Genomic DNA, 17523 nt, shown 5'->3' with positions numbered 1-17523 from the left:
GAACTCACAGAGGTCCGCCTTCCTCTGCCTGGGATTAAAAGCATGGACCACCGTGCTGAGCATATCTGCATACATTTTTTTTTAATCTGCATACTTTTAAGACAAGAATTTCTATTTCCTACCCTAGTCTCTGTCGAGCTACAGGTTCCTTTTTTTTTTTTTTTAACATTATTATTGTATGTGTGTGGGTAGTGTGGAGATAAATGGACAGATTTCAGGAGCTGGTTCTTTCCTTCAAGCACGGTTCTGGGAATAAAAAGTCCTCCGGTTTCCACAGCAAGTGTTCTTACCCGCTGAGCCATCCCACCAGCTCTGAGCTGCAGGTTCCTACGCTGACAGCGTTGGCTTGGTTTGTGTCTTGGCTACTTTTCTGTGACTGTGATGTGACACCATGGCCCAGGCAATTTATATAAGGTTTATGTGGAACTTGTAGTTTCAGAGGCCGAGTCCATGACCATCTATAAAGGGAGCATGGCAGCAGGCAGGCAGGCAAGCAGGCAGGCAGGCAAGCACGCAAGCAGGCAGGCAGGCAGCAAGCAGGCAGGCAGGCAGGCAGCAAGCAGGCAGGCAGGCAGGCAGCAAGGAAACATGGTGCTGGGGCAGGAGATGAGAACTCAACAAGTACTAAGCAGAAAGCTAACTGAAGTGATGTGGACTTTTGAAACCTCGAAGCTTTCCTGCACTAAAAGCCCACCTCCAGCAAGACCACACTTCGCAATTCTTCCCGAACAAACAGTCCCACCATGGCAGCGCCTGTGTGAGCTTCTCACTGAAATCCCCGATGTTTGTTTGAAGTGCGCGTGTGCAGCCTATGCTGGCCTCAGATTCACTGTGTATCCATGGATGACCTTGAACTCTTGATCCATCTTCCAAGTGCTAAGATTAGACGTGAGCAAGGGGCTAGAGAGATGGTTCAGCGGTTAAGAGTACTGACTGCTCTTCTGAAAGTTCTGAGTTCAAATCCCAGCAGCCCCATGGTGACTCACAACCATCTGTAAAGAGATCTGATGCCCTCTTCTGGAGTGTCTGAAGACAGCTACAGTGTACTTACCTATAATAAATAAATAAATCTTTATAGGCCCGAGTAAGAAGCATGGTTTGCAGAAATGTCTAAGGGCCACATGAGAGAAGTCCAGCAGTGACAGAAGGCATACATACAGAATCTGTGGGTAGAGCCAGAGACAGGGATCTGTGGGGCGAGGCTTTCAGTGGGGTCCAGGGTATTTCCTATGTCTGTTAGTTTCCTATGAGTCCCCTGGACTGCATAATTTGAAGGGAGCACAAGGCCCAGGTAAGGAAGCTAGGATTTGGCTCACCAGGCTTAAAACCACAATGAAGTTGTCAAATGCTTACCAGTATTCATGGGGCTTTGTCTAAAACAGGATTGAGCTGGGGCTGGAGAGATAGCTCAGCGGTTAAGAGCATCGACTGCTCTTCTGAAGGTCCCGAGTTCAAATCCCAGCAACCACATGGTGGCTCACAACCATCCGTAACAAGATCTGATACCCTCTTCTGGAGTGTCTGAAGACAGCTACAGTGTACTTACATGTAATAAATAAATAAATCTTTAAAAAAAAAAAAAAACAGGATTGAGCTGAGAGTGCCTTGAACTATGCAGGTCAAGATGATAAAACACAGACAGGAAAACAAAATAGAAGGCAAGGGCTGAGACACAATTGAGTTATAGACCAGCGCACAAGCATGCGCTTGCTACACACATTCATCTACACATACACACACATGCATCTACACGTACACACACATGCATCTACACATACACACACATGCATCTACACATACACACACATGCATCTACACATACACACACATGCATCTACACATACACACACTGGGAGGGGGAGCTGTGAAGATAGGATTGATAAGAATCCACTTGGGTCAGTTCTTAAACATTGTGTCAGGGGCAAGTTTCTTTTTCTTTTGTTTATATATGAGTACATTATAGCTGTCTTCCCACCTACCAGAATGGGATCCCATCACAGATATTTAAGAGCTACCATGTGGTAGCTGGGAATTGAACTCAGGACCTCTAGAAGAGCCATCTCTCTAGCCCTTGTTTTTCTAGACAAGGTTTCTCTGTCCTACAAGTTCATCTGCAGATCAGGCTGGCTTCGAACTCAGAGATTTGCCTGCCTCTGCCCCCTAAGCACAGAGATCCTCCAAGCCTGGCTTCTTTTTCCAAACAGCAGCTCTCACTGTGTGGACCGGCTGACTAGAACTCACTATGTAGAGCAGGCCAGTCTTTTCTCTGCGTCCCGAGTGCTGGGATTAAAGGAACGAACATGCCAGGTTGTAGCTAGGTTTGTTATTAGTGGAATGAACAACATAGCAGGGCATAGTGGTGCAAGCCTTTAATCTTATCACACCAGAGGTAAACGCAGATATGTCTCTGTGAGTTTGAGGCTAACCTGGGCTACATAGTGAATTTCAGGACAACCAGAGCCACATAGTAAGACTCCCCCCACCCCTCCACCCTCCCACCCCCATGTTAAAGAATAGGACATCTTCCTCTATTTCCTCCTAGAGTTAAATTCTTCTAAAACCAAGATATTTTGATTCCAGGAGCAGGAGAGATGGCCCAGGGATTGGGGCTGCTCTTCCAATTTGATTCTAGAACCTACACGGCAGCTCCCCGCTCTCGGAAAGTCCAATTCTGGGGGATGTGACACTGTCTTCTGAGCACTGCATGTGCCTGTTTATGGAAACACACACGCAGGCACACCTCTATACATGATAAAATAATGCAGCCTTCGGCAGTAGAAGCATGGCCCTTGTGGGTAAGAGCGTCCATTGCTGTATGCTCAGCTTTATGCTGGAGTAATGGCATTTGGGGAACGGGATCTTAAGAGGTGAAAGGTCAACAGAGAGAACAAAATCCAGAAGCCAGGGGTTGCCTAGGCAGGCAGTAAATGACCTAGCAGAACAGCAAGGGGGAGGAGCAACCTATGCTATGCAGAAGGGTCTCAGAGACCAGGCATGACTCGACTTCCAATTGTCTTCTTACATCCTATCTCTGAGGCATAATGAAGTCATGTTTCCTCAGATGCACATCAACACCATCACTGCTCTGGTCTCTGGCACAGTCCTTCTCAGTATGACCAGATTTCTGTGAGAACCTCCTCCTTACCTTTGCCTGCCTACAGCCTCTAGGTTCTTCTAATACAGTAGTTCTCAGTTTGGGCTGTACAACAAGAACTAGAATTCTCAGAATCCTTAATCTGCATCCCAAGCACTAAAATATAATTGATAGTAAGTAAGACCTAGCCACAAGTGGTGGGCTAGTTTTGGCTTTGTTTCATTAATGTATCCCCTAGTGACCCAGGCCTCTCCCAAGCTGACCTGAAACTCAAGATCCACCACACCTGCGCAGATACTATGCTTTTTTTTCTTTTGAGGAAAGGAGTCTTTTTAGAGAGTCTCCCTATTGTTAGCTCTCACTTGGTCTGGAACTATGTAGAACAGACTGGCCTCATACTTGTGACTATCCTCCTGCCTCTCCCTTCCCAAACGCTGGAATTATAAGATTTGCCATCATCTGGGGGTAATGGAGGATCTGTTCTGCTCAAGTGTTTTCTTACCTCATGCACATTCATTACTGATACCTTTTGAAAGCCTGTCACGCGTGTAATGGGCGTGCCTGAATTGAGAGGTGACTGAGTGGGTCAACGCTGTGACAGGGAGAGAACACAGCGAGGTCGCCCTGAGAAGAAGACAGAGCCAACTCTGGAAGGCAATGAGTTGAATGTGAATGGTGTTCCGCTGCGTCAGCGGGCCCGACCCGCCCTTGGGAGGAGGATCCCGGGGTCCGGAGCAGCCACGCGGTCGGGAGGCAGAGCAGCCACCGGCTGAAAAGGTGAGGAGGGTCTTGTTGCTGGGGATAGGGCCGCAGTCACCCTCCAACAGCCCCGGCCTCCACGCCTCTGCAGTCGGAGCGGAAGGGGCGGAACTAAGGCGAAGAAGGCGCACAAGGTCCAAGGTCCGCGGCCCCGGGGGAGGAGAAGCGCCTGCTTTCTGCGCAGTCGCCCCGCCCGGACTGGGGCGGGACTTAGGCGACCCGGGGGTGGGGTCAGCTCTGGGCCCGCCTCCACCAGCGCCTGTGAGCCCCGGAGTGCGTGGCCCCCCGGCTTATTCTGGGGGCTTCAGGTGAGCCGGCTCATAGAGGGGTTAAGGAGACTTTCCTTGGGGACAGGTCATCTGTCTGACCTCAGGTTCATTTGCCCTGCTGTCTGCCAACAGCCATCTTCGCAGGAAATGGGAGAACAAAGGGAGGGGGCGGTCCTGGGGCCCCTAAGGAAATTCAGGGTCCTAGGTACCCCGCCCGGTCCGCTGACACTTTCGGTTTCTCCCCCCTGAGTCATAGGTACTGCCCAAGAGACCCTGGGCTCGTGCTGGCCGCAGCTACCTCTTCGCCTCTGCCTGTCCGTCTTTGTTTCTGTGTCTGTCTGGCTGTTCCTGAGCTTGTCCCCACTCCAGAACTAAGCCTTCCCTACGCCAAAAGCCCAAGACTCCCCTCCCCTTTCCCATGGCAGGTACGTTGGCGCTAGGTTGGGGTCTCCATTATCCGCCCCCCCTCACGAACTTGGGTGCCGGGTGTCGAACACATTCTCCAGGAATGTGCTCAGACTGGCTGCGTGGGGCCCTCCCTTCCTCCTGGGGAGCCACCGCCCTGCCCCCCGCCCCATCATTCTGTTTTCCGCGGTGCTCCTGGTCCTTGGGCTGAGAAAGAGGATGAGGCCACAAATAACTTTCTAATCTACCTCTGCTCCCCTTCAGGCTACTTGCCCCCCAAAGGCTATGCCCCTTCGCCCCCACCTCCCTACCCCGTGCCAGCTGGGTATCCAGAACCGGCGGCGCTGCATCCTGGACCGGGACAGGCTCCAGTGCCCACCCAGGTGCCTGCCCCTGCTCCCGGCTTCGCTCTCTTCCCCTCGCCAGGCCCGGTGGCCCCAGGGCCTCCTGCTCCCTTCGTGCCATTGCCAGGGGTGCCTTCTGGCCTCGAATTCCTAGTGCAGGTGAGTGGGAGAGAGGACGGCTGGGAGGAGGACTGATGTTCGAAGTGACAGTTAAGGTCAACGCTGCTCTTAACTCTTTACAGATTGATCAAATCTTGATTCATCAGAAGGCTGAACGAGTGGAAAGTGAGTAGGAGATGGATCAAGTGGGCTTCATGATGTTTGTGGCAATGGTGAACTTTCTGGGCAGGTGAGGCCCCTGAACCTCAGCATGTTACCCTCCACAGCGTTCCTAGGCTGGGAGACCTGCAATAGGTATGAACTCCGCTCCGGGACCGGACAGCAACTGGGTCAGGCAGCTGAAGAGAGCAACTGTTGTGCCCGTCTGTGCTGTGGTGCCCGCCGGCCACTTCGTGTCCGCCTAGCGGACCCTGGGGACCGCGAGGTGCTCCGCCTCCTCCGCCCACTTCATTGCGGCTGCAGCTGCTGTCCCTGCGGTCTTCAGGAGGTGGGCATGGCAGGTTTTTGTGGTGGTTGGTGGGTAGTGTGGTAAGCAGTACAGAAAGAGTTGTGGCTTTAATAGGAATGGGGGCAGTTTAGTCGAGCATCTGAACAGTCAGAAGACAGCTGGCACCAGTGAAGAGCACTGGCCGAGGTAGCCTGGCTTGACAGTAGTCCTGTCTGCTTCCCTTTCCAGATGGAAGTCCAGGCTCCACCGGGCACCACCATTGGCCACGTGCTACAGACCTGGCATCCCTTCCTTCCTAAGTTTTCCATCTTGGATGCTGACCGCCAACCTGTTCTACGAGTTGTAGGGCCTTGCTGGACTTGTGGCTGTGGTACAGACACCAACTTTGAGGTATTATAAATTAGGGGAGGGGGAGGTATTTCTAGGCTCTTCACAAACCAAGATGGGGGCTGATGAGATGGTTCAGATGGTAAAGATACTTGCCACCAAGTTTGACAACCTGGGCTCTAGCCATGAGTCCCATATTGTAGAAGACAATTCCTGCAAACTGTCCTCTCCACACACATGCCATGGTGCACATGATCAATCAATCAATCAACCAATCAATCAATCAATCAATGTAATTAGAAAAACAAAAAACAAGGCAGTAACTTTCATGCTAATGGATGGCTTAAGGTCAAGACCCTTAATCTTGTTATTCCCAACCTGTTGTAACCCCTACTGAACTTTGAATTTTCTTCCACACAAAAATGTGATCCTGTGAAAGCACACCACAGAAAAAAGATCTCATGATGGTACAAACCTTTGATCCCAGTACTCAGGAGGCAGAGGCAGGCAGCTAGATCTCGGAGTTCAAGGCCAGCCTGCTCTATATAGTGAGTTCCAGAACAGTCAAGAGTATATAGAAAGATCCTGTCTGAAGCCAAAAAAGGTCTTCTTCAGTCCAAAACTGAGTGTTCCCTATAGCCCTGGAGGGACTTAGGAGAGCATCTGAGGCCAGCCTGATCTAAAGTGGAGGACTTTGATCTCCCAGTCTCTCACTGCATAAGTTTGCTGTGGGCTGGACCCGGGTAGCCCCTGTAAGCATAGACCCTTTCATACTTTAGCCCTTAGCTTGTCCTGCAAACCTAGAAGTCCAAATGCCCCATCTAACCCGAAGTCCAGGTAATATCCTTCTCATGGAGACTCCTTCTCACCAACCAAGGGCCAGAGGAACCCAGAAGGCAGGAATTCCAGATGCTCTGGCTGTTAGAAGTCAGCGGCACTGCTCAGACTCCTGAGTTCTTTACAGGATGATTCCCCATTCTGATAAGGGAGAAACAACAGGTTTCATCTAGTAGAGGTGCTTCACCTAAGGTTGTCTTTTAAAAAGTGAGTCACCTTGGTAGTCAGAGGCAGTTTCTGTGCTGAGAACCGGTTGGAGAGGAGATAACTGTGTGATCTCCGATGGGAACGTGTGGGCTGTGGGGTTCTCAGGGAGTCAGTGTTCCTTTAACACACTCTTGAAAGGTCCACACGAGCCACACTCTCGGGACTGCAGCATTGGCAGCAGTGGACTTTGTTGAGCCTGGAGTTCGGCCGCAGGAAGTTCCCTGCAGCTTCAGGACGAGGCAGGAAGAGGATGAACAGGATATAGAAGGAAATCACTTCAGGTCTAGTCACTGTCCCAGGAAGTCACTGAAATAGCACTCAGTTTCACATGCCTTGTTCTTGCTGAGCTCCAAGAGGCCTCTGAGGACCACGGTCCTCAGGCTACCTGTCGGCCTGGCAGCTAGGACTAGACAGCCTCTAGACGAGGCCCATCCACAGTGCTGGAAAGGGCTGCAAATTAGGAATCACACTTTTGGGAGGATTTGTGGCACCTCCCTCTGCCTGAACAGCTAGACTCTGCACCATTGGGCACGTGCTTTGCATAGGGCACCAACCACAGATGTCAGGAATACTGATGAGCAAAGCAAACTTAGCAACTACTCATTTATCGCCGATATGCAGTTATGTTAGGTATGATCTTTGGAAGGCAGATCTGAACCTAAATCCTGATCTTCACCGTGTACTTATGTAACCGAGGGTATCTCAGTTTCCCCTGCTGTGGAAACCCAACGCTATTGCGAAGAGTCCCTGGGCATAGTCTACACAGCTCATACATGTACCTGCGGAGTGGGGTAGGAAGCCGGTGACACCTGACAGCATCTTCCCCAGTTGGGTCCTTCTTCCCTCCCACCAGGTGAAGACTAAGGATGAATCTCGAAGTGTGGGGCGCATCAGCAAGCAGTGGGGGGGACTGCTCCGAGAAGCCCTCACAGATGCTGATGACTTTGGCCTCCAGTTCCCGATAGATCTAGATGTGAGGGTGAAGGCTGTGCTGCTGGGAGCCACGTTCCTCATTGTGAGTTGGCTGGCCCTGCCCTTCCCTTCCTGTTATTAGACACTCCGTTCAGTTCCCCGACCCTTACTAGAAGATTAGGGACATGCATGGTGGGTTGCAGGTCCAGAGCTAAGTTGTCATAGCTGGTCGACCCAGACCCAGCCAGATCTCCCATTGACAGCAACCTTTCCTTAGGATTATATGTTCTTCGAGAAGCGAGGAGGTGCAGGACCCTCTGCCATCACCAGTTAGAAGCCACCTCAGGATGAGGAGACCATCACCTCAACCAGAATTTAAGATGGTCACCTGCCCTGGACTTTCCCTCCTGAAGCAACCCTTTCCTCGGCATACACTGCAGCAGACGGACGAGGGGGGGGGGCTGAGCGGTTGGGTTGGGAGCCATTGTGTCCCCTCCCTTCCCTCCCTCACCTGTGGCGCTGCAGAGGAGCACATATTCTTCCTTGTGTTTACCATTTCCCAGCAGGCCCTGTGCACACATTATTAGCTTTTAAACTTCCCTGCCCACTCCTTCTAGCCTTCCTCCAGGGCCCCTGCACAGGAGGGGGGCCTCTGGAATCCAGGACTCAAGTTTAACCCCAGGGCTTGTGGGTAAAAGACAAGCAGCACCAAAGATGGCAGACACCACCCTTCCTTAGGGCACTTTAGCCAGTTAGTTTAGCTTCAAACTGTGGCACTGAGGGGAATCCCTGCTTCCTCACTAGTAGCTGTAGCGGTTGGGACCCAGTGCCAACTCCCTAACCCCCTGGGCCCTGCTGGTGCTTTCTGCAGCTTCCTGTGCCTTATTTAACTGTTAACCCCTTCCTTCCCCTACTGTAGGAAGGAGGCTGTCTTTGTATGTTGTACTCATATAAACTTTGCAAGTTTTTAAACAGTAGAAGACGGATGTGATGGGAGAGGGGAGATAAGGAATAACACAAAGGGGGCAGCGCCTGCTGGGCTAGAGTCGGCCAACCTATATAATCTATACTATTTGGATTAAAGGGGAAAAAAGTCCTTGAGTCCAAAAAGTTAGTTTTCATCACCCATGGTGATTCTGGACCAAACCAAAGCAGTTTGTGTCACAGCCCCCAAGTCAGTATCTAAGAGTCCCATGGAGTCTAGGGAGGTAGCTAATGACAGTTCTGTCAGTAGTTCCATGACCCGGTTTTGCTGCTTGATCCTTGTCTGTAGTGAGTAGATGCCTCCTCCGAAGCTTTTTCTTTCAAGTCCTATTCAGTTGGGAGTGGAGTAGGCAGAGTGAACTTGATCCATCTTGGTCCCTTCAGAGGCCAAGGAACAGGACACGGAGGAAGCACTCACCAGTGCCTGGCCCCAGGTGCCCTCCACACTTCATATACTTCCTCATAGCAGGTAAATCTCCTTTAGCGTGCCTCTGTCAAGACCTCATGTTCTGTTTAGTCCCATAAGGCCAAGCCCTAAGTGGACCAGGTATTCCATGCTGGTATCCATCCCCAAGGATACAGAGTTCAGGACCGGGCCAGGATGTAGCGACAGGCTGCTGACAGGTCCCACTGGTGATGCTCCAGGATGCGACGACAGTCTGCTCTAGACCGGTTACTGAGGTGGAAGAGCTGGTCTACCTGTATGGACAGGAAGTAGGACAGCTGACCACTAGTGGGCCAAGCAGGCAACTGGGGAGCCTGCAGAAGGGGCTGGCTTTACCTTAAGGTTCCGGACAGCAGAAGCCACGTCTCCCCCTGTGGTTCTAAGTGCCACTTGGCACTGTTGGTAAGTGACACCATGCACACTCAGCTCTACCTGTTGGGGACAAATCTTTGCTTAGCCTTTGTCCCATCCTACAGACCCTTTGAACATCAAGTCATTTCAGTGAGCCCTCACCTCTACAATCTTCCTCTGCCACTCGGGGTCTGACAAGGGGCCTCCAGAGGGGACGGTGGCTTTGCTGGCTCCAGGTGCTCCTGTGTGGTGACTATGTGAGGATTCTCTTTTGGGCCGGTTTTTGTGGAGCTGGGTGGGCTGAGAAGAGCTGCAGATAATAGGGGGTCGTGGAGGCAGCTCTGGGAGTCCTTGGGGCACAGCTCTTGTATGTCGGAGTTCTGGAGGGCTTGAGCCACCTCCCGTGGGTCTAGGGCCCAGGGACAGAACTGACTCCAGACTCTTGGAAATGCCTTCAGAGTTGAGAAAGAAATGACATAGGAGGAGGCCCACCTTCCTGCTCTCCTGACTGTCGGCACTGAGCGATAAGTCACTGAGTGTGATTTTGCAAGGATATTCAGGTAAGCTAGCTGGCCTTGTCCTCAGGTGTCTGTCTGTCCCTCAGGTGGGACAGAAGGAAGGTATGCAAATGGAATCAAGACAGCTAGGCGTTGAAAGAACAGTATGAGGGTCAAAGCCAGGAGATGCTGTCCAGTGGGAAAATAAGGAGTACCTCTAATCTTAAGATCTCAAAGTGTGCCAGGAAGAGATAGCGCACGCCTTTAATCCCATCCCTTGAGAGGCAGAGGCAGGCAGATCTCTGAGTTCAAGTCCTCCCTGGACTAAAAGAATGAGTTTAAGACAGCCAGGGCTACACAGAGAAACTGTGCCTCACAAAGCCAAAACAAATAATCTGTATTTGGAGGAAGGAAATCATATATGCAAAGGTATGAATTCAGAGTTGGGAAGGGGAATTGGAAAGCTGTTCTGAAACCCCTGGGTACCACAACACCTACCTCTCATCTTCTGTAGGGGCACCTTCCTTCTCTGGCCCCGTGCTGGGGGTAGATCTTGTAACATTGCCTTCTCCCTGTCCCTGTGAGGGAGTGAGCTAGTTCATTCTCTACTATTCATCCACATCACGGCCTCCTTCCAAAAAACATGGGTCCCATACATGACCCACGGAGGGGAGGGGGGAGGGGGGAGGGGAGTGCCAGCTGGGGGCCAGTCCATCCTCACTCCTCCATCCTGTTCCCAAGTTTCCTTCCAGAGAAGTTACTATATTTGGCTGGTCCCCCCCAACCCAACTCTGTTCCCTGCCCTTTCATGGCCTTACCCATCTGTGCCCCCTCTGCATTTCTCTCCACGGGCAGGGGAACCTCTGTGGGCTGGATGAGTGACTGGTGAACCCCCCAAGTCTGTTAGTGTTACTGCAGAAGCCGGAAAGTTACCCACTCTGAGGGTACGACCATTCTGGCCCTTCCAGGTTGTGGTGTCTGGGCTGTGGGAAGAGGAACCGGTGTAGGAAGTGAGGCCCGGGAGAATGGCGGCTGCTCTCGGGCCCCATTCAGCTCACCAAACTGTGTGTCTTGTGGCCACATCTGCCTGGAGGAAGGGAAGCTTTTTTCTGTCCAACACAAAAAGGGCACTGTGGGCCAGGCAGGGCTCCAGCAGGGAGGGTGGGGCTGCGCCGGGGTGCAGGGCACAGTGGGAAAAGGAAAAGACCCACAAGACCAACATTCAAGGAACTGGAGAAAAACAAAGGGACCGGGGAGTCAAGAAGTCTGGGAGGACACCTCTCCTGGGGATGCTTAGGGGACATATATGGTTGTCACCTGCCCTCAATGATAGTGATGGGGTCACCGGGCTCCATCCTCAAAGCACCTGGCTCTGTGACCTCCCTCACACAGCGCCCCTCAGAAAGCCAAGCCTGTGGAGACAGAAGTAAGGGTGGCTGGACTTTTGTCCTAAGTCATAAGAGAGGCCCTTCCTCTGTAGCAAATAAATACACACCACGCATGTGCACCACGTGCCCAGCCCCTCCCTCCCCGTTACAACCCAGAGTGTGGTGGGGTTGCCGACCTGGCCTCCATGCCATGCCGGACATAGGACGCAAGAAATGACAAAGGAGAATCTTGCCTCTGGTTAAAGGGACCAAGTGAAAAGCATTCTACTCACTCTATCGCACAGCAGCGCACCAGGTCTGCCTCCCACACGCCTCAGGGGCGTTTCCACTCCTCCCCAGGCCCGTGCCTCAGCTCTGGGCGGGAGCTCTTCTCCTCCTCGCTCCAGCCTCCTGGCCACTGTCTGCTGTCATCCCTCTTCCTGTTCTCACACCCAGCTAGGCTGAGACAACTACTCTGATCCACAGCCTTCCACAGCTCAAGTGCCCTTGGAGTGAAGAGCAAAGTGCTCTAACTGTAGATAGCCGGTCCAGCGGGTGGTGCTACCCTCCACACCTTGCCGGACTTTAGATAAGTCACTGACCTATCAGCTGTGGAAGGGCCCCATCTGTTATGGAGATTAAGAGTAATTACCCCCTGGGGCTGTTAAACAAGGACAAAGCAAGAGTGACCGAGGACACCTGTAAGCGCCACACAGCCTACCACACAGGTCAAGTGTTCCAAACTCTTCTTGACCAAGTTCTGTTCGCCTCTGCAGTCCTATGGCTTCCCCTCACCCTCCCATATAGAATCTCATGTCTTTCTTTTATTTATCTATTTAATTTTTCTTGTCAGGCACCAGTGAAAACCCACTACCACTACCCTCTTTTCTGTGCCTTTTTTGTGGCCCAGAAGCACATGCCTCCTCTTCCAGCTACATCACCGCTGCCCTTAGCTGGCGCCTCGGGATTCTGCATTTCCTGTAGGAAGTGACCGAACCTGGTTCTGGAGTCCCAGATTCCAACCCAGGCATCAAGACATGTTTGTTTTATGCACTCTGGGCGAGGGAAAAAAAAAGAGAAGAAATGCTATGTGTATCTGGAGAGTTGGGGATTCTCACCTCTTGAAGCAGCCCTTCCAGGCTGGAAAAGCTAGGCCGGTCTGCAGGGTTAGGGGCCCAGCAACGCAAGGCGAGGGAGTAGAGGGCCCTGGAACAGGACAGAGGTTTTGGCAGTCTGGCTCGGTCCTTCTCCAACCTCTGTAGGATGAGATACGGTGGAACACCTGCCCAGGGTTCCTCGCCTCCAGAAAACATTTCCCAGAGTGTCACGCCAAACATCCACACGTCAGAGGCAGATGAGAAAGCTCCCTGGCGTAGGCTCTCTGGGGCACACCTGAGGTAAATGGAAGTTAAAAGAGGCTAGGTCTGTGCCCAGTTCACCTTCCACTGTGCACACACTCCCTCAGTCCCGCCCCTACTCCATTAGCTTCCAAAATCCTTTCTGTGCCTCTTGACCTGATGACACCTCTGTCCTGCCTCCTGTAGAAGAGTAGCAACCACTCCCTCTCCCCAACACCCCAACTGCCCTGCCTTGTCCCCTCTAGTTCCAAGGTGGCTGCTGCTCTAGCCTGTTCAACCCTGGCTTTCTAGCCCTGCCTCGAACCCGACTATCAGAGTACCCGCCTCACCAGGCATAGGGGATGGGACGGGGCCCGCCCATGACGTAGCGACCCCGGGCGCCACCCAGTGGCCGCACCAGTCCAAAATCCGCCACCTTGATCATTCGGGGTGAGGCCAGCAGCAGGTTGCGGGTGGCGAGATCCCGGTGCACTAACCCACACGAGCCCAAGTACGCCATGGCTCCTGCCAACTGACGCAGAAAAAGGCACAGCAGGGCCACAGGCAGTGGGGGCGTTGGTGCTGGGGCAGTCAGACGCGCATGCAGAGAGCCCAGTGGCGCAAGCTCCATCACCTGCGGGAACGGGGAGCCTTGTAAGCCACAGTCTGGCCCCACTGGTATTTCTTGCTGCACAGCAACCCTGGGGCTATGAGGAAAAGCAGTGTCCTTATAGACTCACCATCTGCAGAGGCTGGCCCAGGACGAGGCCATGCAGGCGCAGCACATGTGGGTGTTCTAGCTTCATCATGATAGATACTTCCCGCAGGAAGTCTCCCAGTTCTGTGCCCATCGGACCCTCGGGACCCACACGGAGGGACTTGACAGCCACTGGGATCTGGAGGTGTGGGGTAGGGGAAAGCACCAGGGTAACTGACCACGGCCAGAACACAAGGCATAAAGATTAAAGAGAGTTTAGGAACTGGGCGGTGGTGGCGCACGCCTGTAATCCCAGCACTTGGGAGGCAGAGGCAGGCGGATTTCTGAGTTCGAGGCCAGCCTGGTCTACAGAGTGAGTTCCAGGACAGCCAGGGCTATACAGAGAAACTCTGTCTCGAAAAACCGAGAGAGAGAGAGAGAGAGAGAGAGAGAGAGAGAGAGAGAGAGAGAGAGCTTAGGTACCTTAGACTAAGTAAGCCCCCTTGAGGGTGGAACTGGGAACAGGGTGGGGTGGAGGATGGGGGAGTTGGGGGTGTGATTGGAATGTAAAGTGAAGAAAGAAAAAAGGAAGGAAGGAAAGAAAGAAAGGAAGCAAGCAAGCAAGCAAGCCCCCTAGACACGCACACGCTGACCGCTGGGTAGGGTCCATAGCCCTCGATGTACAACGCCAAAGCAGCCGGAACCCAGCAGCTCCCCTCTGCACACAGCGCCCTCTGGAATCAGACACTTGAGTCCCCCCTCTGGCTCATGGAGGCACAGAAGACTGTCTGAATGTGGAGGGATTTCCTTCTGGTCAGGAGCAAAACCCCCAAGTATCTGAAATAGGAGTAGGAATTCAGGCGTAGGGAACACTGATTAACCCAGGCACTCAGCCCCCTGCCTATCATCCCTCAAAGACCACCCTCCACAAGGCCCCAATGACCACCACCGCCGCCACCAGCAGCGCGTACCTTATACACCCAGTTCTTGGACTTGGCCCCCGAACGGTACCTCTTCAGGGCTTCAGTAAGTCTGCGCTGGGCTGGGGAAGACCAGAATTAGAGGGCGAGGGTAGAGCAGAGCAGTGTGAGGACAGAGGACCTACAGTCAAGCCCGAAGCATGGGGGAGCAGGGCCAGCAGCTGGTTGGCTGGGGAAGTTACAGGGCTGTAAGGCAGGGGGCTCCTCACCAGGCCTGCCCATGCCTATGTTGTCCAGGTCCTCCGGCCTTACAAAGTCAAAATGTTCTGGCCGAGTAACGTTGAGGTCCTGAAGGATGGGCTGGTAAAACTGGGCCAGCTGGACGTCCCGGAGCAGCCGAAGGAGCCACAGGGAGCTGGCTTCAGGGAGCATGTCTGGGGTTAGACCTCTCAGGAGGATGGCAATCTGCTTTAAAAGGATAGCCTAGGGCAGGCACCAAAGAAAGGGACGGAATCTCAGCTGCCATCCTCAACCCAGCAGACACACCCAGGTGTGCCAGGAGAGACAGTGATGAGACAGTGAGGAGCTCAGCTGGTAACCTACTCCACATACATGTATACATCCAGTAGCATGCCCCACATACATGTAGACCTCTGGTAGCATGCCCCACATACGTGTAGACGTCTGGTAGCATGCCCCAAATACATGTAGACCTCTGGTAGCATGCCCCACATACATGTAGACCTCTGGTAGCATGCCCCACATACGTGTAGACCTCTGATAGCTATTCTCATCCCCAAGACTAAGAAATCTGCTTCTCATACACGTGAGATTTCAGAATACTGCCTGACCAGTTTACTAAGTCCTAACTTTAGAGCAATGGTTTTCAACCTTCCTAATGCTATGACCCTCTAATATAGTTCTTCATGTCGTGGTGACCGCCCCCCCCCCCAGCATAAAATTATTCTCACTGCTACTTCATAGCTGTAATTCTGTTAGTTGAGAATCATAATGTAAATATTTTTGGAAACAGAGGTTCATCGGGGGTGGGGTGGGGGTGGGAGGGTCACAACCCAAAGGTTGAGAACCTTTAACACTATGGCTTACTGCCCTTGAACTCTGGACGCTCAAATACTGTGCCCATGTAGCTCCCAGTCACACCACTGCACACGTTCACAACTGAAACATCTCCCCTCTTCATATATAAGACATTTTGCCTACCATATACATACTAGAGATGACCTGATATGCTAACACACCATAGCTCAGGAACATAGGTGCACTGCCTCCCACCCACTACCACACCCCCGCCCTCTCTCTCTCTCTCTCTCTCTTTCTCTCTCTCTCTCTCTCACACACACACACATATACACATACACTGAGACCTACCTACAGATATGCTGCAAAACATGCCTGAGACAATCAGAAACATGTCGCCTCAAGTCCCATATACTGCCTTGAAAAGGAGGCACCCTGCCACAACGCCTTCACACAGGTGTACTTGAGACACGCACTCCTCTGCCTCCACAAATCAAAGATACCTAGATATATCACCACACATCTGAAACACCAAGAACCACATAAACAAGCACACAGACTGAGGACAGCCTACCACCCCACCCAGGAATGCCCGCGATCATTGCTTCTTAAGCACCCAAAGTAGCAACACTTAAAATTAAACAGGTATCTGAGCTAGGCTGTTAAGCGAAGGCTACGTCCAGAGCCAAACTTAGATACCTTTCGCAAAGCCACCTCGACTGCTAGGTGTGTGGTCCTTCCACACCCACCTGAGCTCAGTTCCAGGTACAGTGCCCAGGTGTTCTCCTGCGTCATTCAGCCTAAGTTGGCTACAAACAGTCCCACCAGCCATTATTAAATAAGGCTCTAGGCCTTTGGGTTCAGGCTGCCTGCCCAAAGACTCTGTTTTACACACCTGTCCCTCTGTAGTTAAACCACGAAGAAGTCCGGGATCGGAGGTGGGGGGAGCCGGGAACTAGCCGCCTCAGGCGCCTGAGAACTGAGAGCAGAAGAAAGTTCAAGCCCAGAAAGGCCCTGCGTTGCACCATCGATAGGAAGGGAGGAGCTGGGAGAAAGCCGCCAAGAAGAAATCCTGAGAGGAAAGAAAAGGATCCTGGAAACGGGATCCAGCGACGCACCCCAATGGGAGCCCGCTGGTCCCGGCCGCGGGCGCCCCTGCTAGGTGTGGACTCTCACCTGGCGAAGGCGGAAGAGGCAGCTGCGGGGGGCCGCCCAAGTGGCGGTCATTAAATCCTAAGAAGGGCGGGATCCCAGGCTGTGGAGGGCGGGCCCTGGAAGCTGGCCCTGTACTATCGAGGACCAATTCCCTGGTGGCACTTTGTGGCGGACGCCCAGACTGAGCTCCTCCCACTTGTAGGACAGGTGAGCCTCTAGGCCTTGCTAAACCTTCCTTCCGCTTGCCTTTCTTCACAGTCTTGGCAGTCTTCCCCACTCTCCCTAGATCTCTTCCTCCAGGCCTTGTCCCACATGCCGTTCTTCCCCAAACCCTTCACCGAAATGGTAGCACCTTGTAGTCCCTTGGCCCGGGTATGGGACTGTAGGATAATCAGGACATAGACAAGGCCTTTAGGAGAAAAGCTCTAACAGGCATTTTGTGTTCCTGGAAGGGAGGCTAAAAGGCACAGGAAGCTTTGGGATGGAGCCAGGTGCTGTTACCGACATCAGCTCTGGTCCTAGACAGTCAAGAAGTGCGGCACTTCTTCTATAACTCAACCTCCTCCCCCCTCCAGTAGCCTATGTCTGTGTGCTCGCATGGAAGTATGTCGATGTCCACGGAGGCCAGAAGAGAGTGCTGGGTGCCCTGGAGCTAGAGTTAAAAGCCGGTGTAAGCCACCAGAGTGGGTTCTGGGAACTGAATACTCACTGAAGAACAGCAAGTGCCCTTATGTGCAGAGCCATCTCTCCAGCCCCAAACCCACGTTTTTGAGGTTATGCAGCCTGTGCATGAACTCCCAGAGATCTGCCTGCTTTCACCTCCCTTGTACTGGGATGAATCATATAAGCCATTTGGCATACAGTTAGGATCCGGAAGAATGTCTCAAGGAGAGCCCCTCTTTCTCCCTTTTATTCTGGGGTCCCAGAGAAGCTTCAAAGCTTAAATATCTGATCTGCCTCCTGTCCAAGGAAGGACACATGCACAAACCTATAGCAACTGTCACTCCTTC

The 17523-nt window shown here is 52.5% G+C and overlaps 2 protein-coding genes across 3 annotated transcripts; one reads left to right on the top strand and one right to left on the bottom strand.

Moving 5' to 3' along the window:
* The first annotated feature begins 4056 nt into the window (after positions 1–4056).
* Plscr3 (phospholipid scramblase 3) lies at positions 4057–8702 on the top strand. Of its 2 annotated transcripts, none has more exons than XM_052196512.1 (8): positions 4057–4161; positions 4379–4547; positions 4792–5030; positions 5114–5156; positions 5258–5478; positions 5668–5829; positions 7664–7825; positions 8000–8702. In XM_052196512.1, exons 2-8 carry the CDS (start codon positions 4541–4543, stop codon positions 8054–8056), a joined length of 891 nt encoding a protein of 296 aa, XP_052052472.1. In that variant the 5' UTR covers positions 4057–4161; positions 4379–4540; the 3' UTR covers positions 8057–8702. The 2 variants fall into 2 exon arrangements, with proteins under 2 accessions (XP_052052472.1, XP_052052473.1); XM_052196513.1 differs by having other exon boundaries at positions 4060–4161; positions 4373–4547.
* A 76-nt stretch (positions 8703–8778) lies between these two features.
* Tnk1 (tyrosine kinase non receptor 1) lies at positions 8779–14797 on the bottom strand. Its single transcript, XM_052196511.1, has 12 exons — positions 14590–14797; positions 14372–14442; positions 14046–14237; positions 13444–13599; positions 13054–13337; positions 12485–12758; positions 11317–11411; positions 10818–10982; positions 10498–10577; positions 9665–9954; positions 9488–9583; positions 8779–9405 (listed from the first exon to the last, which is right to left on the bottom strand). The coding sequence occupies exons 1-12, from the start codon at positions 14750–14752 to the stop codon at positions 9292–9294; spliced, it is 1980 nt and encodes a 659-aa protein (XP_052052471.1). The 5' UTR covers positions 14753–14797; the 3' UTR covers positions 8779–9291.
* Positions 14798–17523: the final 2726 nt, after the last annotated feature.

Source organism: Apodemus sylvaticus, chromosome 10, assembly GCF_947179515.1.
Source record: "Apodemus sylvaticus chromosome 10, mApoSyl1.1, whole genome shotgun sequence".
Classification (NCBI taxonomy): Eukaryota; Metazoa; Chordata; class Mammalia; order Rodentia; family Muridae; genus Apodemus; species Apodemus sylvaticus.
This window is presented reverse-complemented; position numbering and strand designations above follow the sequence as displayed.

What these genes read in the sequence shown, in the direction of transcription:
- Tnk1 (XM_052196511.1), bottom strand. Translation starts at nt 14,752, where the DNA reads ATGCTCCCTGAAGCCAGCTCCCTGTGGCTCCTTCGGCTGCTCCGGGAC. An exon ending in CGTCCCATCCCCTATGCCTG is followed by an intron (nt 12,759 to 13,053) that starts GTGAGGCGGGTA and finishes CATTTACCTCAG; the next exon opens with GTGTGCCCCAGAGAGCCTAC. An exon ending in TGGAAGGGCTGCTTCAAGAG is followed by an intron (nt 11,412 to 12,484) that starts GTGAGAATCCCC and finishes CTGTCTCCACAG; the next exon opens with GCTTGGCTTTCTGAGGGGCG.
- Plscr3 (XM_052196512.1), top strand. An exon ending in GCCTCGAATTCCTAGTGCAG is followed by an intron (nt 5,031 to 5,113) that starts GTGAGTGGGAGA and finishes AACTCTTTACAG; the next exon opens with ATTGATCAAATCTTGATTCA. An exon ending in TGGGAGCCACGTTCCTCATT is followed by an intron (nt 7,826 to 7,999) that starts GTGAGTTGGCTG and finishes ACCTTTCCTTAG; the next exon opens with GATTATATGTTCTTCGAGAA.